Source organism: Amborella trichopoda, chromosome 10 (genome assembly GCF_054954075.1).
Source record: "Amborella trichopoda isolate Santa Cruz 75 chromosome 10, AtrichopodaSantaCruz75HAP2 v2.0, whole genome shotgun sequence".
NCBI lineage: Eukaryota > Viridiplantae > Streptophyta > Magnoliopsida > Amborellales > Amborellaceae > Amborella > Amborella trichopoda.
The window spans coordinates 31,238,373-31,264,581 of record NC_142345.1 but is presented as its reverse complement, the minus strand read 5'-3'; the positions used below and the strand labels follow the sequence as shown (position 1 = coordinate 31,264,581).

The window sequence follows — 26,209 nt, the reverse complement described above, 5'->3', positions numbered from 1 at the left end:
TTCTCAAACCCTAACTTGCTCTGTCTTCGGCATTTGCAAATTCAAGGTGTGTTTTCGATCGGATTTCATGAGATTTATGTGATATTTTCATTTTCGTTTTTCTAGGTGAACTTTTCTCTAATCTGCTGCCTTTTACTATTTTTTTCTTTCTACTCTTTGTTTTTATTTTTCTGCAATAATAGCACGCTGTTCTTTTGCTTTATAATTTCGTTTACAGTTAGAAAAACCAGAGCCTAACTTTCAGATTTCAAGGAATGATATTTTCCCCTTAGATTTTAGAGTCACAAATATGGGGGAAATGAGAAAATGCAGTGGTATCAAAGGTGCTGAGGTTGACTTCTGCTATTAATGGAGGTTCTGGTTGCTGTATTCAACTATGGTTATATAGTGATGAATCTTAACACTTCCTAGATACTTTGAAACCAGTAGTTCTGATTTTTCTAAGCACATTGTATAATTGGACTCCAAAAAGCGGGCTTACTGATGCCCTTAAGGATATTGCAATTTGGATCCAATGTTAGGGAAATTATTGATCAAAGGCACTGAGATATCACAGGCTTATTGAAGAAGTAGAATTATTACTATATACCTTCCATTCTAAAGATTGTATGGAAGTTTCCATGAAATCACAGTCACATCATTTTTTTTTTCCATGAATCTTGTTCACTTCTTGCAAATATGATTATTTAGTCTCCATGAAAATAGTGAGGGACAAAGTCAGATAGGATTCACAATGTTTCTAATTGTAAATGCTGCTATAGGAGGTTGGGCATATCTCAGATACCTACTGTATGGCACCAATGACAATCCAAACTCTGATGGAACTGACAATGTTGGTAATATTTGAAAGGGGATTGCCTTATAAATGTGTTTCAGGCTTTGGAAGAAAATTATGGCCATGCCTTGCTGGCTTAACAGGTTCTACCATGTCTGTGTATGTGTGGTATTTATGGATTTAATCTGTACATCCTTAAAGCTATTGTCTTTAAGAGAAATATAGCTGGTCAAGTATGCTAAAGTAGAATTTCCTGATCTTAGGAAGCTTGGTAGTGCATTCCAATGCTTTGAAGGAACCACGCATCTTGATCTTGTAACGCGTGGATTGAAATCACTTTACAGTGGCATAAATTTTCACACGGATGCCCATTTGGGTGGTCTAAAATTCAAATCGAAGATCTCTCTACAGCCTTTGTTGCCATTATTTTCTCGTAATTTGGTTGTTTCAAACTTCAATGTGGTCATTTATTTTCTGGGAAAATCAGAGATTGATATATTTTTCTCTAGAATGTTAAGTTTCTTTCTTTGATTACTGAGTCCTTTATTGTAATTGGATTTTGTTTGTGGTTTCTTTATGTTATTGGGTTTCTTAAATGTAAGTTCCAATCCTAGTTGGTTTGAAAACCTTTTGAGTTGGATAATTTCCTAGAGTCTTTAGGAGTTTTTCTTCATGCTTTTAAGAGTACAAGAACTCTCTATAAATACCTATGTAGGCCTTTTCCAATTCATTCGAATTTGAAGTTCATTATAAATATTGAGTTGTTTCTATAAATATGCATGTAGCCCTCACAACATATTGTACCACCGTCCACAACCCATGACCTACACCTTAAGCCTTCCCAATCTAAATTATCCCTGATCTCGCCTTATTCCCTTTGAATCCATCAATTGTCCTTGTTGGACCTGCAATTTTTAAAATAACTTCAACCTCCATAAAACACTGTAAATCTAATCTTAGGTAATGGCCCAATCATAATAAATCTTTGTTGTCAGCTTAGCTTCAATCCTACCCAATCCTATTCAAATTAGGATTCCTAATTCTGCCCCATATCCTTTTTTCCAAGCCCAACTCATGTGTCACACTTGTGGAGGAGCTGAACCCCATACCCCTACCTATTTTGGTATCAAAGCAAGTTGTTCCTTGGGAGTTGGCTTTGAGTTCAGCCATTTCAACCCAAATGGGTCTAACATAGTTGTTATGGGTGGCTGCATGAGCAGAAGTAGGAGCCTGGGTTCAACTCATGGCTCAACCTCCCTATCTTGAAAGCATCTGGGACCATTGTTTAGGAAATGGACCTGGATGTGGTTTGATATATGTACCATATGTATATTGGGTTGCTTGAGGAGCACTATATGTTTGTGTTTATAATTTTATATTTTAAGGTTATTTAAAAAATTGGAAAATGGTACCGTGGTGCAGGTTGTTCATAGATGACATAGTTTTGATTGATGAGACCTGAAACGATGTCAACACAAAGTTAGAACTTTGGAGGGATGTTCTAAAATCCAAAAGTTTTAAAATTAGTCGGAGTAAAACAGAGTATATGGAGTGCAAGTTTAGTAATAATAGGAGTAGAGACAAGGAAGTAGTTAAGATTGGTGGCCAGGAAGTACTAAAAAGATCACACTTTCAATATATTTGGTCGATAATCCAAGAAAATTGAGAGATCGATGAAGATGTCGCACACAAAATTAGAGCTGGGTGGGCGAAGTGGAGATCTGCAACTGGAATTTTATATGATCGCCACATACAAATGAGGTTGAAGGACAAGTTATATAGGATAACAGTGAGACCAACTTTGCTTTATAGGGCAGAATATTTGGATGACAAAAAACAATATACTCATAGAATGAGTGTAGCGGAGATGAGGATGTTGAGATGGACGAGTGGCAAGACAAGTAGGGATAAAATTCGAAATGAATCTATTTGAGAGAATTTAGGCGTGACACCAATAGGCGATAAAATGAGAGAGAATAGACTTAGGTGGGCTGGCCAGGTGTGGCGTTGATCAACTACAACACCTGTTAGGAGGTGCGAGTGAGTTCAAGACTTCAAGTGGAAGGACTGAAAAGAGCAAGGGGTAGGCCCAAAAGGACGTGGTTGGAAGTTGTCCGAAAAGATATGAGGACTTATGGCCTCACTGAGGATGTGGCCTATAATAGAGCAAAATGGAGAACCAAGATTCATACGGCCGACCTCAATTAATTGGGAAAAAGCTAAGATGATGATGATGATGATTTGAAAAATTGAGAAATGTGATAAACATGTTCAAGTACTTGGCAGTGAAAGCAGTCTCTACACTTGGACCAAGCACTTCACAACATATAAGAACTCTTCTAATTGAACAAGATCGACCTCACACTAGAGCACAAAGGAGTAGAGGAGCTGCTGAGTCTAGTTGCACTCGCACATTAGCTTCAGAGGTCGAGGAGGAAGCTGACTCAGAGGAGACCGATGAAGAAGAATACATGGAGGCCGTCGAGGATGATATTGATGATGCGCATGACGACTCTCAAGATGACTTGTCAGATTGATATTTGAAAAAATGAAGTTCAAATTTCAAAATTGACTTTCAAAATGGATAATTGAATTAAGTTATTAACTATTAACTCTTCTTGAGCTTGACTTTTGGTTTGTATTTTGTGATATCACTATTTTGTGCTTATGGTTGTACTTACGGTTGTTGATGGTTGTGCTTATGGTGCAAATTTGTGCGTATGGTTGTTGATTGTTGAATGCTTTATGAAGCTGGTTTCAAGTTTCTAATTTCTATCAGGGGATAGTGGATAACTTGATACAGAATCTCCAACAGCTAATAGTTTTGAAGTTAATCATTAAACTAAAATACCTACTATCACATATATCACCTTCATATTTTTTTCTATGCATTAACTTATTTTTTTAGATTTTTTAGAATTTTTTTATATTTATTGACCGCATCATCGCGATGCACATCATCGCGATGCACCCGCATCTGAGCCGCATCTAGCCGCAACGCAGCATTGGCCCCCACCGCATCAAGGCCGCATCCCGCATTTTAAAACACTGGTTTGTGCATGCGTCTGTGCACCATGGAGCACGAACCTTTCTCTCTTGGTCAAGGCTAAAGGTATCTCAACTCCCTTATATAGGTTTGTCTCTCTAACAAATTGGCCTGCTAGGAGAGAGTGCTAATCTACGCAAAGGGCAAGTACGTGAAAGACTTACAGGTCCTTTGTAAATTGTTCTGTTGCTAAGGCGTTCTGCTGTCTCGATTAATCTGTATGAATCTAAGGAAATGGTCTAACTTGCCACATGAGTCCCACAAAGCATTCAAAGCTTTGTTGGCAAGTTGAAGAATTGCTGGACGAGGCTCTGTTTGTGAGAGTCTGTGGCATTCGTGCCTAGAACTTACCTTCTACACTCCTAAGAAAGATGGCATGCGGAATGTGTATAGCAGTAAGGTTTCAAAATGGAGAGAGTGGGATGTGTTTGTTCCTATTCCTCTATCAATATGTATTGATGCTGTACTTTAGGTGTTAGCAAGCAAGTCCTTTTCTTTGAAGGGTTGTTAACAAGAAAGTTAATATGCTTTTCTTTAAATTGTTGAGCATGATTTTGGAAAGGGCTAAAGAAAACAAAGGTTTTAAGTTGGGACCCACTAAAACTCACTTCAAAATTCAAAGGGCGAGTCTTCTGCAAATTGGGGAGATGATTCAGACCAGGAGCCATAACTTTTCACTTAAATATTCATTTTGGTTATCCCAAACTCAAATTGAAGATCTCTCCTAGGTTTACAGCTTCTATTTTTGTGATTTTTCCCTAATTTGGATGTTTTAGGCTTCAAATCTTGGTCAAAAGTCTGCTGGAAAAATCAGCGACAAATTTACTTTCCTTAAAGTGAGAAATTGCACTCATGTTATTGTTGAGTCTTTATTGTAGTTAGTTTTTGGTTTTAGTCCTTGTATGGGGGCTTATACCTCACTGAGAGTATGACCCTTGATAGAGCAAAACGGCCGACCAGAATTTGTGGGGTGGAACCTCAAATAGTTGGGAAAAGGCTTTGATGATGATGATAATGATGTTATTCGGTTTCTAAAAAGTAAGATTCCAATCCTAGTTGGATTATAAATCTTGTTGGATAATATCCTAGAATCTTTAGGGATTTGTTTTGTATGCTTTAAGAGAATCCAAGTACAGGATGAATAGAACTTGGAACTTTCGGTATTTGCCAATGTAGGCCTTCGCCAATTCATTTGAAATTGAAGTTGATAAATAAAATTGAGTTCTTTTGGTGGTGTGAGCCATCTTTGGAGGAGTGATTACTTCGACTCAAGGGGATTCCTTGTAGCTTAAGATTGAGAGGGTCCCCCGACAAGTTAGAGCCTTCTTATTTCCCTCTTATGTGGCATATACCTCTGCCCAAGACTCCCTACAACCAAATTTATCCCCATCAAATTGACCCTTCCCAAGTGTTAACAACATAGCCCACTACCTTCCCAGACCCATGAACTATCCCTCTAAACCAATTAGCCGTAATCTTCACCTCATTCCCTTCAAATTCATCAATCATTTTCACTGGACCTTCAATTTTCCAGCAACTTCAACCTCCATAATCATCTAGATGTAGTTCTACTTATTGCCCCCATCATAACAAACCCTTCCTCCTACCTTAGCTTATTTAGACTTCATTGTCCCCACTTATTTGAGTTGGAGCCCCCCAATCTTACCCCAAATCTTTTCTTTCTGACCCTAGGTCATGTATTTCACTCAGGTAGGGAACCAAGTCCCCTTGGTCCTGTCACACGTGATGTGGGAACAATCATGTGGGAGAAAGCGTCAAATAAAACACGATTAATTATGTACCTTTAATTGCCCCTTGGGCCCAACATGGCATTTTATGAGCCATTGGGTCCTGTTGTGATTTCCATTTTGGGTCCTTCAATAAGTAATTTTGGTACTACTAGTTGTTATTGGAACATGGTTGGCAATGATTGAGCCAATGTGTGAAAGTTTGATTACAGGGTTAATTCATTTCTCACTGTTGACAGATGCACAGATGTGAAACTTAATCCTCGACATGAATCTGATTGCATTTTATAGTTGACTACTGAAACTTGATGATAGAAAATTGAATTGCTCAACATGAGTGCGTTTCTGTTTGAAACTTTAAAGGCAGGGAAGTGTCCTTGCAATTACAATTAGTTGTGGTTGTGGGGTATGGACCAGTCTCATACCCTCGTTGTTGTGTCAATGACATGTTAAGTTGTGTCCATTCGTATAGTGGAATGGCCACTGGGGAGTCTAAGGGTGAAACGCGCTGGACTTAGAAAGAGATTACTTGAAAAAGAAAAAACTAAATAATGGTTTTTTTTAAAGAAATAATCAAATAAATAAGAAATTGGGGATATACTTGAGTTATGATGTTAAAATATGGTGTTTCTGGAGAACACGTTGAAGACCTTTCTTGTCTTTTTTATAGTTATTGGCATCTTATGTATTTACTTATGTATTGCACATGTGGATTATGGAAACACTGCTCAGTTTCTAGTACCGTTTCATTTCACTGTTGTGAATTAGATTGTGCTGCCTGCTTTTTGTAATGTTGATTGCTAAAAGATAACCAAAAAGTTGCACATTTGCTTTTATATAATGTAATTTAATGTATTAGAGAATATACATAGACATGTTAGAGCTGCCTATATTCTCTTTCTTGGCCCATTTCATATTTTAGTTCTTTTCTAATGAATCATACCGAATTTAAATTTATGATCCTGGGGGCTGGTCAACCATAACTACTGCACCTGGCCTCATCAGAACAGCGACGTTCTGCTTACTTGGTGGAGCAGTGTTGTGGTAAGACATCTCATGGAGAGCCCTTCTCACAATACGCACTATTCCAAAAAAAGATGCTCCTGGAATATGCAATGCTGAGTATTAGCCCTTGCTTCAATTCTGGCTTGATTTGTTTTTTCATATTTGTCGAAATAACAACTAGAGGTCTGACTTGTTATCATTCTTGTGCTTTCTTATGGTCATGGTTATATTATAGAAATTCATACAAGGATCATGATCTGGTGCAGCTTGTAGTTCAATGGCTGGTACAGGAAACTCTATGCTATATTCGTTCCTTCTGTTCATCTTGATGCTCTCCCTTCAAGAGATGTATCGAGGAAAACTGGCATCTACCGAGTTATTTACAATCCTTGGTGGTCTTATAAGCTCTCTTATGTTCCTCGTCTTGCTAACTGTGAGTTCTTTAGTATTCTCTTTCTTGAATTTATCGAGTCCAATTTGGCTGCTTGTTTACTTTATGTTTTTGTTTCAACATTTCTTGGCGGTCTTAGAGCCTTCATCATATTTTCTGTCTTGTGACTACGAATTATTTCTGTACTGTGACTACGAATTCTTAGTTCTTACTTTTAGCTTTTATTCGACGAATTGTATGTTGCTTGTTTCTTTCATGTCTTCTTTCTGTCTAAGAGTAGCTCCATACATATTTATGGACTCAAATTTTATACTCAGATCCACAAGTTTGCCAAAATTAGCGAGCATTTATGGATGTGTTTGATATAGTCAATTTTCCATTTTTAACAGTAGGAAGAGGTTATGGAGCAATTTGCTAATCCCTTATCTATTTTTCATTCTTCTAATATTACTGAAAGTCTATGTAATAATGACTTATGTGTCGCATGCATTTGGGAGAATCTGACATGCCAACATACTAGGCTTACCTATCAACACACAAGATATGTGTATGGACCCCTGATATCTACGTTAACATGCATGTGTGGATATTTCCATTTTTTGGAATTGCAGAGTGTTGGCTGCTATGTGTACAGCTTGAATCCATAGACTGGACAAACAAGACATGCATGTCATTGTAAGACTAGGGTAATTGCATTTTGTGACACACATGCTTGTTTTGTGAGGCACGCATGAGCGCATGTGTCTTATGATTTGGACAAGCGTGTATTTGATTTAGATCAACGTGTTCTATTTTTATAAGTTAATTTTATTATTAGAATCTCAGATTAATTTTTTATACAAATATATATAGACATGTCTGCATCGCATGGACGTGTCGTACTGCACTTGGTAAATATAGGTAGGTGAGTCAGTTTCTTTAGATCCAAGTCAGACACAGATTCTTCTATCTGAGTCCTTTTGACATAGCAAATGGTTGGCAATACTAGTTTAAAACTGATACGATACTGTACAAAAGAATTAGGTGAATCTAATTGTGGACCATATTTATGAATCTAATTGTAATCAAGTGATTACATAGTTTGTTTTTATTTTCGGATCTCCTGGTTAGCCCAAGGTCAAATAATTTTACCAAGAATTGTGCTATGCTTACAAAAACGAAATAGATAATAAAAAGCTTTGAAAGTTGAATATACTAGGGAATTCAAAAAATAATAAAATGCAAAGCAGTTTAGAAAAAAACAGGACCTCTGCCAAGAAAATAAAATAGAAAAACAATATCTCCCTAACAGGCGATTTCAGAGATTTGAAAAGAAAATATTTCCTTATCTGGTTATTTCAGCAAAGCAACTCTTTGCTGTGTGATTTAAGATAAGTGTAGAAAAACTACAAGTAATTAATATGTTAATAGAAAGTGAGAAAAGTAATTTCTAAGATCTCCTTATCTTACAAATTTAAAGCAATAAACAAATAGTGCTATGTAATTAATAAAAAAAGTCCAGATCCTTGCTGTCTCCTTATAGGGGGAAGTTCATACAGCTTCTGAGAATGGACATGAGTTGTAGTTGCATGTATAGCTCATCAAGGCTCTGTTGGAAACTTGGAACATACCAATTAAAATTAATGTCATTCTCCCTCCATCATTAGTGGTGACAAACGATGCAGCTTAGTGACTTTGGTCAGTCCACTTACGTAGAATATGCTGGCAAATCCTTCCCAAATTTGCCCCCCAAAAAAAAATGAAAAAAAGTTTTCACATATTTCCAAATAACTATCTTTCTTAGTGGAGTTGTTGGGCGGTCCAAACAGGGCCTAAGCCTTGTAGCTTGCACTACTTGGTATAATTTTCCTGTTAGCCAATGGGCCTTGTCCTTCCAAATCATGGATTGATGATTTTATTTTGCATGCATACAGTATTGAATATGGAGTGAATTATCAAAAAGAATATATCAATTATGGAGATAGGCCACTATCGAAAGGTCTTGTTTAATATATCAATTATGGTGGGTTGCAGTCAACTAACTTGCATATTTCTTCCTGTAGTTTATTGGGAACTTTCAAGAGTTGTGTGGCATGAGAACTGGGTGGGGTACTGGTAAGTGCACTGTTATATTGCTTAGTTTTTGTCATTTTGAGTCATACCATGACATTTGCTCAGTTTTCTCACTTGGTACCCTTCACTGTCCACAGTACTCCTAGCGGAATCTGTTGCTCTACTTGCTGCTGGCACTGTTCATCGTGTCTGTATTACAACGTGGTATGAATAGCATTATTTAGAGCTCCTTGCCTTTTTGAGAGTATCATGATCTTGATTATATTACCCTACGTCTTTTACCAAAGAGTTTTACTAGTTAACATTATGGGACATAAAATTCTGGCTCCATTATTTCCTCTTCATTTGCCATATTGTGGACCTATGTTTCGCAATTGGTGTGTGATATTTCTGACAGTATGTTATGTGTAGCTAATAAAAACCTGTTTCCCCCACAAACGTCCATATTTCTTGCATTTATGGTAATTTGCCATGGATGTGTTGTATTTGGCGGTACAATTTTTGCATTTGTATATTGTGCATTTATGCACATAACTCAGGTTAACCTCGCAAAATTTCTTGTTTTTGAGAAATTGGATAAAAATTAATTATTAAAATATTTAATCTAAATGAAGCATTAACATATTATTTTTTAACGTTTTTAACTTGAAGTCAATAATTATTAAAGGTTGAGGTTTATATAAGAGGCACCCTCCTTATATTGTAGAAGTAAGGCACACCTTTATATTTTGCATGGAGATGTAGTTCCCCTGTCGGAAACCATATGATGGCATGAAAATGTATTTCATCCCTAGTTATGAATTTAAAAGTTCAAAATTGGTACAAAACAAGTAGATCTATAAACACTAGAAAATCTTGAAAATAAGACGGTCCAGATAATTTGTTCCAAGATGCACTATTTCTAGGTCTTGAAATTCTTCTGTTTTTTCCCTTCGTATTCATACATCTTGAGGTCGAGATGATCAATTGGAGGGTTTTTTAATGTTGGAACACTCTCAATTAGAGGTTTTTTAGGACTTGAAATTCTTCATTTTTTCCCTTCATAATCATATAAGTCTGTGTGTGTGTGTGATGTGTGCATGCATGCGTGTCTGTCCTTTTTGCGTTTTTATAGTACCTTTCCTTTTTGTGCTATATATGAGTTTCTATGCGTTTCACATGACCTTACAGCTGTATCTTGTTGTCATTGCATGCTGTTGCATTCTCCTGTCATATGTCGATTGCAGAAACTGAACCTAGAAGGGTTAATGTTCCTTGAGACAGAGAGGAATTGAGCTGAACCTAGAAGGGTTAATGTTCCTTGAGACAGAGAGGAACTAATGTTTATTCCTAAGGTTCTTGTCTCCTTTTCCTGGCAACGTGATCATGGACTTGGTGCCTTGTTGCAGTCAAACCTGTGTTAGTTGTTAACTGTACATAACTACATATCACTCTTGTGCATTAGTTGCAGTATAGATTGAGAATCAGATATTTGCCTCTAAAAGTGGTCATTTTAGGTTCTTTCTGTTACAGCTCTAAATTGATTTTGGGAAAGGTTGGGATTGCAAAGACTTGATTGGATTGTGCTTGGACTTGGGATACAATCTTTTGAGAAGAGGAATCAATTTTCATGAATTGAGAGTATAGGTATGTAATAATCCTGAAATTTCAAAAAAAAAAAAAAAGAAGAAGAAGATGAAAAGAAACTTTTAATACATGATGATTCGTTTGAACATGATGGTCCTTAGGGACCATCACTACTTTTAAAAGCTTTTGGTTTAAAAGCTTTGTTGCTTCCTTGCTCTTGCCACGTCCACTAAAGGACGTGGGCTTTAGGCGTTTAAAGCGTAAGTTAACGCTCACACTTGTAACGTAATAAAAGAATAAAATAATATGTTAGTAGAATTTAAATTCGGAGAGGTGAGGACTCCTACCTTAGAAAACTTCTGAGATTTTTCTCTCTCTGGTCGAAACACAGTGAACTCCTCTCTCTAGCCAAATTTTTATCGGAAGCTCCCTCTCAAATATTTTGTGTAAGTGATCGCATTCTTCTGAAAAATAGCCAGTTTTCAATAGAATAGTGATATTTCTATCCAATATCTTTATTTAATTAGTTTTATGTGTAAGTGACATCGTCTTCCTGAAAAATAGTTTGTTTTTAATAAATAGTGATATTTTCGTCCAGGATCTTTATTTTATAAGTTTTGTGTACCAGTGACTTCATTATCTTGAAAAATAATCCGTTCTTTTTAAAAATGAAATGAAATAATTACTTCTGCTTATTATTATGAATTTTAGGCGCGATAAATTTTATGCGCACGCGACCTCATTATCTTGAAAAATAACCTTTTTAATAAAAATTGTGATATTTTATCTATGTTAGAAATTTTAAATGCTGTAAATTCTTAGAAAAATAAATTTATTTATTTTTCTTGTCTATTGTTAGAAAATTTTAGATACTATCAAATTATTAGAAATAAATGTGATATTTCTGCTTTTAGTAAAATTGTGAGATTTCTTTCTACTGTTTTGAATAGTTAGACATTGCGAATTTCATGTGCAAATGACTGCCTTATTAACTGAAAATTGATATTTTTGCAATTGATTATAGCATTGTTGTGAAATATTTATTTACGAATTGACATCCCATAAATTGTGATAAATCCGTATTCTTGAATTTCTATAAGAGTTTTTCTATACATATTAGATTGGCAATTATGCTAGAATGTCTTTACGAACTGCTACCTTTCTAAATTTGAGCCCAAAATATTTGATTGGTTATTTTTGAAATGTTATTGAAAGTGACTGTTATTAATGGTTTTAGTGAAATTCATATTAATGATTTCAGTGATATGTTGAGTACATGATATTGTTGCTTTCGAATGTTTAAAGAGATGTAGAAATACTTTAAGTATGCAAGTGGACTCATCCGGTTCGCTGGTGAGGTATAAGTGGACCTATCTGGGACGCCGGTAGGGATTAAGTGGACTCATCCGGTATGTCGGTGAGATATAAGTGGACTTGCAGGGATTAAGTGGACCTATCTGGGACGCCGATAGGGATTAAGTGGACTCATCAGGACGCTGATGGGGTATATAGGTGACCTACTTGGGACGCCAGTAGGGTAATTTGTGAAATCTTTTGAATTATGCATTGCTATTAAAATGTTATACACATTTCAATTATTTGAATTATACTTAATTATGCATTTTTTTTTTAAAGTGAAACTGTTAATGCATTTCTGTTAATAGATCTCCTTTTTTAAAATATTGATATCTTTCAATCATGATTATTTTTAGGATTATGATGATCACTTACTGAGTAGCCAAACTCATCAAATTATGGTAAACATTTTTTCAAGATAACTGCGGTTTCATTTTGAGTGCTCGTCAAGATCAACCTTGAAAGATATTGTAGTTGTGCTTAAACTTTCTTTTGTTACCTTGTAAGAATTCGCCACTGTAAATTTGTCCTATCAAGATATGTATATATGTTTTGACTGTCACATCTCAGGAATATTGGTATTGTAAATTCTTGGGGTGTGACAAGGTACCTAACTTTGACATATAAAGCTCCTGTGTTTCGTCCTATTCACCTCTTAAGAAAGTTAAATATAGGCTTCTATGGTTGTGAGCAATATATGTATTTTAAATGATTCATGCTTCCCTTGATTTGGAAATATGCCTACACATTATCTACCTCCGCAACCCCCACCCCCAAACCAACCCAGCCCCCCCACCCAAAAAAAGGCACAAAAAAAACCCAACCCCAAAAAAGAAAAAAAATAACAAAAAAATCTCCTTTATAAGGGTAGCCCTCCTATTGAAAATTTGAGCTGTTTCTTGTGGTCTAAAAGTAGCTTCAAGGGAAGCCCTTTGTGTCTTTCTACCCACCTTATGTGATCGGAAATAATCTTGTTCCCACAGACCCTATTTCAAAAGGCACCATCCAATTTTCCAACTTTTATGGGAGGTGGGCCACAACTCACCATACCTTCTATCAACCAATTAAGCATGTCTGAAAATTGCCTCTTTGTTCTTTGTTTGGTTCTACCTTAGGGAGTGGGGGGGATGCTTTACTACATGTGGAAATGTGGAACGGGTGCGGAAGCCAGAGCTAGAATGGGAGCTTGGGATTGACCTGTGGCTGAAGCTTCCTACCTTGGAAGCACCTGGTAGTGTTATTCAAGGAGCAGGCCTGGGAGCGGCTTGATATATGTACTTTATGTATATGGAATTGCTTGAGGAACACTGATATATATATATATATATATATATATATATATATATATATATATATAAATTGAGAAATGTATAATCCATTTTTTATGATTATCTGCACATGTACAATGAGAAATCTATAGTCTGAAAGTGCCATAAAAATTTGAGAAAAATGAAATTGGAGGGTCATGATAAGAACTGAAGTTAAGAATAGCCATTCCCTAGCAGAGTGATTCAATAAAGTGAGAACCGCCGCCATGTTCTGGACAACTGTCGCAGTTCCCCTCTTTTGAACTATCCAGGATCAGGGAGCCCTCCGAGCAAAGCCGACTTGTGTGATTCCAAGTCGGATCTCTTGTTTCAACCACCTACGCAAGCTGTGCCTGTGAAAACAAAAACATAAATCATTTACAGGTGGTCCTTAGCTACAAAATTGTCAAGAAGCAAGAAATAAATAAAATTAGGAAATAAAAGATAAAAATAAATAAATGAGAGATTATACCCTCTATCAGGGGCTGCAAGGGAGTCCACCCCCAAAAAGATCTCTTCACAAGATCTAAAACAAACTCTCTTCACTTCACTCTGTCTTTTCTAGCCTAATGGTTAACATATTTATAGAAGAAAAGGAAACCTACTTGTTCCCCTAAGAAATCCTAATCAAATCCTAACGCTTCATAAAATAAAAAAAAATTGATTCTACCCCTTAAATCTCTACAACCAAAAAAAGGTAAAAATAACCCTAAAGAAAACTAGAAACTCAAAATAACCCCACACCTAAAATCTAAAAAATAGTAAATTTAAAAAAAAAAAAAAAACTCATTCCATCATTCTCTTGGGATTGGAAGAAGCTCAAACTCAAGCTTATGGATTTCATAAATTTTCTTTCATTTTTTCTTCACTATATTGCAACTTGATACTTTCACCTTTCCCTTGTCGGACTTTTGATTGTTGGACTTAATCCAGCAAATTTTCTTACGGTATCAAAATTTTTTGTGGTTTCCACCGTTCGTTTTTAATCCCTTACAACTAGATCAATTTCTGGAGCCTTTTGTGTTGTGTAACCAAAGCTTGAATTGGTGATCAATTTTTTATTTTCCAACTCTTTGCAGCCTTGTTCCCTGGATTGTAATTTGCTGAGTAGATCTTGTAGAACTAGTACGGAAAATTGGTGTACTAGTCTAGTCTGCCAGTACAGTCTACCAAGTCTTTTTTGAGTCTCTCAAATATTTGATCCAATTGATCCATACGCTCCATAACTACATCTGTAGATGCTTCATTGTGGTATCATGGTATATGGGTCTTTAGGCTTTGATACCACTATGTACAGAGAAGCTTTGATAACAATTGATGCAGGGAAGAGGGAAATAAATAAAGAAATCGAAAAATACATATGTGAGATATTATACCCTCTCTCAAGGGTTGCAAGGGAGTCGACCCCAAAAAGGTGTCGTCACAAAATCCAAAAGCAAACTCTTTTTTCTTCACTTTGTCTTTTTTGGTTTAATAGTTACATATTTATAGAAGAAAAAAAAAACCAAAACTTGTTCCTTGAGACGGTGTAGTCAAATCTAGACCCATCATGTTAAAAAAAAGCTTCCAATTCTACCCCTAAAATCTCTACAACCCAAAAAGATGAAAATAACCCTAAAGAAAACTAGAAAGCCAAAATCACCCCAAACTTAAAATTTTAAAAATTGTAAAAAAAAAAAAAAAACTCATTTACATCAAAAGCATAAAATCAAAGACGTTGGGTTCAAATTTCAAAAACATTTGAAACTTGTCCTAGGATGGAGATCTCGTTAATCCATGACTGTGTCCCATTTTGAGTGTGATCATGATCCCCGTTCCAAAGCAATCAATCTCCCTATTCATCAGGGATCGGGATACTTATAAGATAGCAATCTTCGGGATCGCTGGAGCGTGATTCTGAGGGGGATTGCCACCCACAACCAAGCTCCCCACATCTACAGGAAATACCTCTTTCCATATCCCTAGATGCTACCCACCTTGTTAAGCCTTGCTCCACTTTGCCGGAAGTGTGCAAAGTCTTTGCATTCCTCATTTTGGAAATGTGGGGTATAGTCAAGTTTAACTCATTGCGCAGTTACTGGGTTCTTCCATCAAAGGTTGCATTCCGGTTAACGGAACATGGTTTTTGCGTTATGGGAGTGGGAACACATGTCCATTCACTTGGGAATGTTCATTTCTTGGGAACTCTTGACGGATGTTTTTTTTCAAGAGAATTGGAACTCTTGACAGATTTTGTTGAGAAAAAGGTTCCCCTCTTCTTTGGTGGACCCCATTATGGGACTGACATGATGCATCAATAATTTTGGGTTTCAAAGGAGGGGGAACATTCTCATTATAGATCAGATCTGAAAGAGAACTTCAGCATCAAAATCCTTTCTTAGTCCAAGTCGATTATTAAGTTTTTTTGAAGTTAGAAGTGAGCTCGAGGCATGGTTGGTCAAGGGCTAAGCCACAATGTGACATCTTACGTTCCATTCCTACCTACCATACATTTCAAAGAAAAATGCTGACTCTAGCACACTCTCCAATATATCCTATAGGAGTATTTGAAAACCATTTCAGATTCTCTCACATGATGTTTGGGAAACAATGTAACGTGGATTCTTCTATTTGAGAGTTGTGTTCGTACCAGAAGTATATATGATCGCACACATACACTATCTTTTATTGATTTATCTATTTGTTTGGAAAGCATTTAGAGTGTCTTGGAATAAACTTAATCTTGTTTCGAGTTGTCAGATTTAAATGTTAAAATTCCATATGGATTCATACTTGCATTTCCTTTTAGCTATTGTTCCCTATTTTAGCCCAATTCTTCTTTATCATGAAACGGAACATGAGTAAATCATGTTAAACCTTGTTGCATTTTCTAGTGAACATGTGCCGATCTCAACCTTTCTCATGACTCAACGAATGTTGTATATTTGTAATATGTCTTTATATATAATAATATGGAATATATTTTAAAAAAAAAATTATAAGTTCAATTTTATTTTATATAACACCCCCAATCGGCCTTGACTGGGGAACTCTTAGCAAGGGGCGATCATTCACTCCTTGTCCCACTCCCAGCCCTCTCCCACCCTTGGTGAGTGGTAACTACGGTTCCAGCTCGCAACAACTTATTATCCTCATCTTTTCACATGTGATGGAAAGACAAGACATGATTTTTTCCCATGCCCAATTTCTTATTCTTGTTCATGGAACAAGTTGATAGGATCCGCAACGGGCGAAAGCCTGATGGAGCAATGCCGCATGGGAGGTAGAAGGCCCAGGGGTCATGAACTTCTTTTCCTGGAGAAGCAATGACGGTATCCAAGGAAAAGGCATCAACTAACTTTGTGCTAGCAGCTGCAGTAAGACAGAGGATGCAAGTGCTACATGGAATGATTGGGCATAAAGCGTCTGCAGGTGGCTTTCCAAGTCTGCCGTCAAATGCCTTTGGCTCTCAGCCAGCTACAGCTGTGCCTAAATCTACTTTTGGCATCGGTAGGTTGCTATTTGCTAGCCATGGGATACCTATTGCCATTTCTAGATACAAGTACTAGCTTGTTAGCTTTGGCTTTACCTTTGCAGGCCACCTCTTCCAAGCTTGTTCCTAAGTGGGCAGGCACTTGTATCATAGTAGATGATGAGGAATACTCTGCTGCTGTTGCAGAAATGATTGACCAATGTCTCATGGATGGAGTTCATGTGATGCTCTAGAAAAGGGTATGGAGATTGTTGGAGCGGACCAAAGTTCATTGATTTGATAGGGAGTAGCCTAGACCGAAGTTCATTGATTTGATAGGGAGTAGTAGCCTGTATCTCCTATGCCTGCAATTGCAAAGACTTCTGTTAGGGGCTTGGGAGCAAAACAGGTATTGAGTCTATTGACATGCCACATGTGCCCTTGCACCTTGCCTGTTGTACCTTCCCTGTTCCTGCTCCCCTTCACTTTGTTCCACCAAATAATGAAGGGAGCATTTTGAGATCCTCTGAGTGCAAAGTTAGTGAAAGGGATGGCAGGTGTAGACCTGGATTAGATGCATCCCAAGCACTACCTTGACCAGAGTTAATTTCAACAAAGCTATGGCCTCTTGTAAGGTTTATGGCCCCCAGTGCCAGCACCTGGTCTAGTGGCATACCTAGATGTGACATATACTTCTCTATACTACTGTGGACTTGTCAATCAACCATTGGAGGCAATAGAAGTATAGGCATATGCTAGGTTTTGGAGATATGGGAGAGCAAGCTGGTGTGGGGCCAAAGGGTGAAAACATTTCACAAAATCGATCCCTAGAAATAGGCAGGGAATGAGTCTCATTGGGTACTGAGTCAGAGAACTTTTGTTTGTAAAGTGTCTTTCAGTTCAAGAAGGTATTGAATCATTTGGCAAAATTTGGGAGGAAGAAAGAGTACACGTGTAAGAGGTGCATGTCATAAATGAGAAGTTTGAGAGAAGATTGAGCCCACCCATCTGATTATTTCCTTTTTGATTGTTTAGGGTTTAGGTTTTAGAGTTTTGGGACTTAATACACTTGTTTGATCAACTTAGGAATGGAGGTTACTCAAAGCTGGAGTTGAGATTACCCTCAGATGTCACTGGTGGTTAGGGGTGGATCTGGGGGGTTCATCAAGGAGGTTAACTGATGAGTGGTATGGCAGTACCTAAGGACATGAGTTTCCAGGAGTTGGATAGGTCCTTTAGAGTATCTCAGACTGTAAAGTTGTATGTGATTGGTTGATTCAACTTCTCAATGTGGGTAAACCTTGGAAGATGGGAGTCAGATTATGTTTCGAACTAATTATATCTCCAATACTTAAAAAGTTTAGCAAGTGGCCTAGGTGTGTCGGTCAAGCACGACTTTTGAGTGATACCACTGCATGGTGTCCTCATTCTTCAATTTCATAGGACACTTTGACTCTTTGAGGGATGTAGAATTCTTTTGATAGCGAGGGATATGAAGTTCTAGGAGCTTCATAAATGTCTTTTTTGTAAGTTAGCGATGGGATTTGAAACTAAATATTGTGTTGCAGGCCTACAAGCCAGAACCACTGCACCAAGTGCTTGAATTCCTTAGAGCTTTATCGACTACTGTGTATCCTACAGGAGGATTTCACCCTTGTCACAGAGTTTGATTTAACTGATTTGGAGGTGTGAACTAGTGGTTTAAGCTTAGTGAGAATGTTGAGTTCCTTTCTCTACATTATTCTAGTTTCACTGGCTGAAGTTATGCTTGGCTAGTTGGCAATTCTTGGCATGGCACTCACGTATCATCTTCTGCATAGGCAAGGTGTTGGGTGTCCCGTCCCATGTTGGGAGGGCACCAATGGAATTGTCCTTGTTAAATGGGCAATGTGGGAAAGTGGAAAAGGGGTGACTTCTTGACCAAATCACCATCCCACACAAATAGGATCCCACATATGGTTTTGGTATGGGGAGATATTCCTCTTATCCCATTCCAAAAGAGGAGATAGAGATGGATTACCTTTTAGGAGGTTGATACACTTCCAAAAGAACGAGATATCCTTTTCTTTTAGAGAGAGAAAGCATCTAGAAAGAAAAAAAGCTTTTGAGTGAGAAGATCTTCAGAGAAGAAAACCTAGAGAGAGAAAGTCTCTAGAAGAAAGTAGAGAGTCCAAGAAAGGTTGTTTCTTGGAAGACCATTGTAACCTGTGAAGTTTGTAGTGGATTTGATCTCTTTCTCCTGTGGACATAACTTGAAAAGGTGAACCACATAAATCCGGTGCCAATAAGATTTATTTCTTTATTTGCTTTATTGCTTGTTTTCCCACTCAAAAACACTCATCGACTTTGGGCATATTTTTGTGTTCCATATATCCTGTTTCCGCAGCACATATCCGCATTTAGTGAGAGGGCTCGACTGGGTGAGCCTAATAAGTGGTGTCAAAGCACGTTTTCCCTCGCCGCTTGGTCCTCTCTATCACTGTTTTTCGATATAGAGAACCTAGCGGTTGTAGGATGAGTAAGAAAGAAAAAACATCCTCTCATTTAATCTTAGTCATTGCTTCGGGCTTTGCCCTGACTTGACTTTCGATTAATTGGGCTTGGGGGTATTTTTTGAGATTCAAACCCGCATGCGGAAGCTTTGTCGAAATTTTGTGAAATTTTTTTTGCAAAGGCTTGACTGACGATCGGGCAGCAGTAGCGATCGAGCGGCAGTAGCAATCGAGCTGCAGTAGTGATCGAGCGTAAGTAGCGATCGGTTGGCAGTAACAATCGGGCGACAGTAGCGATCGGTCGACAGTAGCGATCAAGCAGCAGTAGCGATCGGGCGGAAGTAATAATCGGACAGCACAACGATCGGGTGACAGTAGCGATCAAGCGACAATAGCAGTTGGGCAGTAGTAACGATCGCACGACACAACAATCGGGTGGCAGTAGTGATCGAGCGACAGTAGCGAAAGGGCGGCAGTAATGATCGGGCAGCACAACGATTGGGCGGCAATTAACCGAAACGATCAAGCGCTAACTGTAACGCACGAAGGATAGCCAGTGTGTGTGATTTAAGATGGATTCCAGTATTGAGAGCAGGATGATATCGCTCAACAGGAATAACTGGATCATCTAGAAGCCAAAGATGGAAGCTCTGTTATACTGTAAAGACTTGTACACACCCATTGAAGGGGTAGAACACAAGCTTGAAGGTATGACAGACAATGAGTGGAAGAGACTGGACCGAAAGACTCTTGAAACCATCCAACAATGGTTGGAAGAAAATGTGTTCCACCATGTATTGACGGAAACATCCGCCAAGTCATTATGGAGTAAGCTACATGACTTGTACGAGAGGAAGACCGCTGAAAATAAGATGTTCTTGATCCAGAAGTTTGTGAACATGAAGTTTAGGGACAGGGGATCTGTTGCAGAGCACCTGAATGAGGTGCAAAGCATTTTTAACCAACTCGCAACGATGAAGTTGTTCCTAGAAGATGAGCTACAAGCTTTATTTTTGCTCGGTTCACTACGGACAGTTGCGAGACCTTGGTAGTCAGTGAGTAACTCAGCACCTGATTCGATAGTAACCATGAGTCAGGTTACTAGCAGCCTGCTGAATGAGGAGACGAGAAGAAGATCCTCCAACACATCAAACTCACAAGCTCTTGTCACAAATCAAGGAAGGTCCAAAACAAGGGGCCAAAACCGATCTAAGGATAAAGCTAGATCGAAGTCGAGAAAGGGAGTCACGTGTTATCAATGTGGCAAAAAAGGGCACTTAAAGAAAGATTGCCGGAAGCTCAAGAAAGAGTGGAATGAGGATAATGCCAAGGATGATGGCATGCAAACCACTATAGTGACGCAGCTGTTGGTGTGGTTGGAAATAGTGGTGATGGATGCATCAATATTGCATCAAGTTCATGCAACTCTGACTGGGTTGTAGATACCGGAGGATTGTTCATATTAACCCACATCGACACTATTTAGCTTACAGAGCATGAAAGTTTGGCTTCGTAAAGATGGGGAACAATGGTTCCTCAAAGATTGTCGGTAAGGGAGATGTACACATCGAGACTGATGTTGGGATGAAGCATGTGCTAAAAGACGTCAGGCACGTATAGATATCTGTCTGAACCTCATCTCAGGAGGGTGTTTAGATGATGAAGGGTACCACTCAGTTATCGGTAAGGGACATTGGAAGCTGACAAAGGGATCTATTGTCATAGCAAAGGACAAGAAGTGTTGTTCACTATATAGAACACAGGTGCAAGTCTCCAATGGCGGAGTTAATGCTGCCCTGGAAGAATCCTCACAAGATCTATGGTACATGCGTCTTGGCTATATGAGTGAGAAAGAAATGCAAATCCTTGCAAAGAAGCAGATTCTTCCTAATGTCAAGAATACATCTCTAACCCCATGTGACCACTGTTTGCTAGGAAAACAACATAGAGTCTCTTTTTCCAGTAAGAGCTCTAAAGATACGAAAATCCTGGATCTGGTGTCAAGTTGCTTGTTGCTGATCATACTTCGTCACCTTTATCGATGATGCTTCAAGAAAGGTGTAGGTGTACTTGATGAAATCGAATGATCAGGTGTTTGAGATCTTTTAGAATTTCCATGCTAAGGTGGAAAGGGAGACAGGCAAGTTGCTGAAGTGTCTCAGATCAGACAATGAGGGAGAGTACGCCTCAAATGCTTTCAAAAGCTGTGTGTCAAGTATGGCATAAGGCACGAAAGACAGTGCCATATACCCCCCAACATAATGGTGTAGCAGAAAGAATGAATTGAACCATTATGGAAAGAATTAAGAGCATGCTATCCGCTGCCAATTTACCAAAGCCGTATTGGGTTGAAGCAGTCCTCACAACATGCTACCTAATAAATCGATCCCCATCATTTCCTCTGGATGGTGATATCCCAGAGAGAGTTTGTACCGGAAAAGATCTCTTATTCACACTTAAGGGTGTTCTGATGCAAGGCATTGGTGCACGTGCCCAAGGAACACAAATCCAAGTTGGATGAGAAAGCACTCCTATGCATCTTCTTAGGATACTTCGATGAAGAGTTCGGCTATAGGCTATGGGATCTTGAGAACAAGAAGGTGATCAGGAGTAGGGATGTGGTCTTTTAGGAAGACCTTACTATTGAAGACGTGAAGAAGTCAGAAAGCCACTGATCTCCAATGGTTCAGAACCGGTCATAGTTCCTCCTACCGTGGTACATGAAGACCGGGGAGAAATGCAACAAGAGGATGGGTCCCAAGAGTTAGACATGCCAGTTCTGGGTGATGTGGAACAGGGGGAGCAACCTGTTCAAGAAGTTCCACCTACAGTTGAACTGATAAGGTCCTCTAGGGGACATAAAGCCTCTACGAGATACCCTGCATGAGAGTATTCTTGTACACTGAAGGGGGTGAACAAGAAAGCTACCAGGAAGCTCAAGCTGACGAACAAAATGAGGAGTGGGTTAAATCTATGCAAGAAGGGATGGAGTCCTTGCATGAGAACCACACCTATGACTTGGTAAAGTTGCCTAAAGGCAAGAAGGCATTGAAAAACAAGTGGGTCTTCAGAATAAAGACCGAAGAGAAAAGCTCACAGCCAAGATACAAGGCCAGATTGGTTGTGAAAGGTTTTGGGCAGAAAAAGGGTATCAACTTTGATGAAATCTTTTTTCCCGTGGTGAAAATGTCATCAATCCGTATAGTGTTAGGCTTGGCTGCAAGCTTGAATCTAGAGATAGAGCAGCTAGATGTCAAGACTGCCTTTGTCCCATGTTGATTTGGAGGAAGAGATCTATATGGAGCAGCCAGAAGGATTTAAGGTAAAAGGAAAGGAACACATGGTTTGCAAGCTGGAAAAGAGTATATATGGGCTGAAACAAGCCCCAAGGCAATGGTACAAGAAGTTCGACACTTTCATGGGTACAAGAGGACAACTTCAGACCATTGTGATTTGTCAAGAAGTTCTTCGACGATAACTTCATAATTCTTTTACTATATGTTGATGACATGCTATTTGTCGGACAAGACATTAACAAGATTGACAGGTTGAAAGAAGAATTGAGCAATGCCTTTGCCATGAAGGACTTAGGTCAAGCTCAATAGATCTTGGGCATGAAGATCTCTCATGACAGGAAGGCTGAGAAGCTATGGGTTTTTTTTTTTTTTTGAAGTGTTAACAATTATATTACTGAACAAAATGGGATTACAATGCAGAGTTAAAGAGAGTCCCCTGGTAGACGGGACTCTCTACAAAAAAGAATAGGCCCTCCGGCCCTATACAAAATGGGGTTAAAAAGGTCCCCTTATAGATTCCATAGTCACTTTACAGAAAAGAAAAAAAAAATGTTGCGTAGTAGTTGGCTTGCAATATGCAAAAAAGTAGCATGCCAATGCTAGCCTTCCTCATGAGCTTTGGCTCCATCCTTCGCCAGGTGGACCGCGAAGGGGTTTGATGTCCTTGATGTATGTATCCATGAGACGGGCTGAGAAGCTATGGCTGTCACAAGAAAGGTACATTGAAGAAATGCTCGAAGGGAGGAAAACATGTCGGTTCCCCACTTGGAAGTCATTTCAAGTTAAGTGCCAAGCAGACTCCTTCAAATAAGAATGAGAGGAAGAAACGCAGAAAGTTCCCTACGATTCGACTGTAGGAAGTTTAATGTACACTATCGCACACGCAGTTGGTGTAGTGAACAGATTTATCACCAATCCTGGCAAGGAATATTGGGCAGCAATCAAGTGGATATTCAGATATCTCAGTGGAACATCTAAAGTATGTTTGTGCTTTGGGGGAGGTAAACCTGTGTTGCAAGGGTACATAGATATTGACATAGCTGGAGATGTAGGCTCTAGGAAGTCAACCTCGGGATGCCTGTTTACTTTTGCAGGGGGACCTGTTTCATGGCAGTCCAAATTGCAGAAGTGTGTAGCTCTGTTGACCACAGAGGCAGAGAACATCGCAGTCACCAAAGCCTGCAAGGAGATGATATGGATGAAGCGATTCCTCCGGGAACTGGGCTTGAGCAAGAATGATAGGACAAAGCACATTGATGTGTGTTACCATTGGATTCGAGATGTTCTAGAGAAGAAGTCACTATAGCTAGAGAAGATCCATATTGATTAGAATACGTCGGATATGATGACCAAGGTTTTAGCTAGAGATAAACAAGAGCTATGCAGAAGCATGGCAGGCATGGGTGCTTTCTAGCACCCAGTTGATCTGCAAAGCTGAACCTCCCCCCTGGGACTAGAGGGGGAGATGGTTGGGTGTCCTGTCCCATGTTGTGAGGGCACCAATGGAATTTCCTAGTTAAATGGGCAATGTGAGAAAGTGGAAAAAGGGGTGACTTGTTGACCAAGTCACCATCCCACACAAAGGAGATATTCCTCTTCTCTCTTTCCAAAAGAGCAGATAGAGATGGACTACTTTTTAGGAGATTATGGGATAAACTTTCAAATATGGTGGTCATCCCTTGGCCTATATACAAAAGGAAAAACGTGGGAGACTCTTTGTATCGGTGGTTGACTCTTACTTGGTGTATTGAGAAAAATACAAAGAGCCTTCTTTTGTTGAGAAGAAGAAGAAGAGAGAGAAAGTTATCCTTCCCCTAAAGGGAGAAGAAGAGAAAAAGAGAAATCATTTTCTTTTAGAGAGAGAAAGCTTTTAGAAAGAAAAGAAGCCTCTGAGTGAGAAGATCCTCAAAGAAGAAAACCTAGAGAGAGAAAGTCTCTAGAAGAAAGTAGAGAGACCAAGAAAGCTTGTTTCTTGGAAGACCATTGTAACTTGTGAAGTTTATAGTAGATTTGATCTTTCTCCTATGGACATAGCCTGAAAAGGTTAACCACGTAAATCCGGTGCCAGTAAGATTTATTTCTTTATTTGCTTTATTGATTGTTTTCCCACTCAAACACACACATCGACTTTGGGCATATTTTTGTGTTCCATATATCTTGTTTCCGCAGCACATATCCGCATTCGTGCGAGAGGGCCCCAACACAAGGGGCCTTGAATTCTTGACTATATATTTGATGTGCAGGGACACCACACATATAGTTGCCAGTTGATACTTCACGGTGCTTTCACTAACTTGTTCTAGTGTTCTACTTTAGATATTCTCTGTGTGGATTGAATGATGCCATTCTCAGTTGTCAATTTTATGGGTCACTCAATGTGGGTACCTTTCCACCAAAAAAGTCAAAAGGTACTTGGGAAGGTGATGGGGGGAACTCTAGTTTGATCAGTTTTTAAGAATCTTATGGACAAAACCTCAAGGTTATGAGCAAAAGGATCTCATAAATTCTTATAAGGAATTGCCTGGTATATGAGCTTCGCATTTGGTTCTAGAGTGGAGGGCAACAGTGTGTAACTCATCTTGCAGCTGTATATTCAATGCTACTTTGTACCTGCTCAATTAGCTGCCTAAAGCTCAATTTTGATGTGCCTCCATTTGGTACATAGGCCCTTCTGGCATTGGGGCTAGATAAAACATAATTCAGTTGTCACAATTGGGACTCTATGGATCTACATTCTAGCATGCATGGTTGCAGGTACACACGGAGTACCAAGGCCAAAGCCCTTCCACCAAAACTATTGGGTTGTTTCTTAAGTCATTTATGGTTCGCGGTTGTTGTTAGGTAACTCTTTGGTGTTACTAGATGGGTCCATAGGACGCATAAGTTTCCATGAGAAATGCATAGAACATGGAGGGGTGCCATTTCCTTGAATGTATGCCATGTTTCATCATGTCAGTGAAGGTGCTAATGGCACACCAGAGTCCCCTGAAAAGTTGACAGTTAGAAAAGCCTTCCTCAATGAGGGGGAGGATCCACTTCTTATTTAGTTTTTCTGAACATTATTTTTCTACATGTCTATGTTTGTCTCCATTTGATGTGCACTTCTTTCACTAATTCTAGTTAGCCATGAGATAACGATGTTTCAGAAAGGAATGAATAACATGGCCTATGAACTTTACTTCAGGTACCAGCTTATCATTACGTCAATTGCTTGCTGTTGATCCGTAGTGTTTTTATACTATTTCAATAACTATTTCCATAGTGTTTTTGTGATTGTAAGTTTAATCAAACTAGCCCATTTATTCCAGTTGTTGTCCCTTTATGCAGCTTCCTGTTCTCTGCTGGACTCCTCTATGAGATAAATAAGTTATCTGGAATGGTTCATGGGAAAACTGAGTCTAAAGTCAAGAGGCACTGAATAATCAATGGAAAATTCCGACTTAGTTTATTTCCAAAGTGTTCAAATAGCCGAATCCAAATAATCGGGACAAGGCTCGGGTGATGATGATTTTTAAAGAGTACAAGAGTCAATATACTTATTTCCATATGTAGTAAAATTGTGGGCTTTATGGGAAATTTTGAATTTGTTAATGACATGGGTGTTGAAATGGGTGGAGAGACATTTGACCCTAACTCTGTTTTCTTTTTCCTTTTCTTTTACGAAAATTGTGGGGAGACGTTTTGATAATTCAAGGTTTAGGCCTTTTCCAATTGGATTTCAACA

The 26,209-nt window shown here is 38.6% G+C and overlaps 1 protein-coding gene across 3 annotated transcripts; it reads left to right on the top strand.

The window, feature by feature from the left end:
- LOC18429780 (keratinocyte-associated-like protein) lies at positions 1 to 26,209 on the top strand. 3 transcript variants are annotated; one of them, XR_002280205.2, is made up of 6 exons: positions 1 to 46; positions 6,841 to 7,007; positions 9,008 to 9,059; positions 9,155 to 9,221; positions 10,530 to 10,643; positions 25,813 to 26,209. XR_002280205.2 is itself a non-coding variant. In XM_006839063.4 (5 exons), the coding sequence occupies exons 2-5, from the start codon at positions 6,852 to 6,854 to the stop codon at positions 25,901 to 25,903; spliced, it is 366 nt and encodes a 121-aa protein (XP_006839126.2). In that variant the 5' UTR covers positions 1 to 46; positions 6,841 to 6,851; the 3' UTR covers positions 25,904 to 26,209. The 3 variants fall into 3 exon arrangements, 2 of the variants coding, with proteins under 2 accessions (XP_006839126.2, XP_088705678.1); XM_006839063.4 differs by lacking the exon at positions 10,530 to 10,643; XM_088849552.1 differs by lacking the exon at positions 10,530 to 10,643 and having other exon boundaries at positions 6,810 to 7,007.

Bases quoted from the DNA above. Each gene is read 5' to 3' on its own strand.
- LOC18429780 (XM_006839063.4), top strand. From the start codon at position 6,852: ATGGCTGGTACAGGAAACTCTATGCTATATTCGTTCCTTCTGTTCATC. The intron at 7,008-9,007 runs GTGAGTTCTTTA...TTCTTCCTGTAG, and splicing joins TGTTCCTCGTCTTGCTAACT to TTTATTGGGAACTTTCAAGA. The intron at 9,222-25,812 runs GTATGAATAGCA...CCCTTTATGCAG, and splicing joins CGTGTCTGTATTACAACGTG to CTTCCTGTTCTCTGCTGGAC.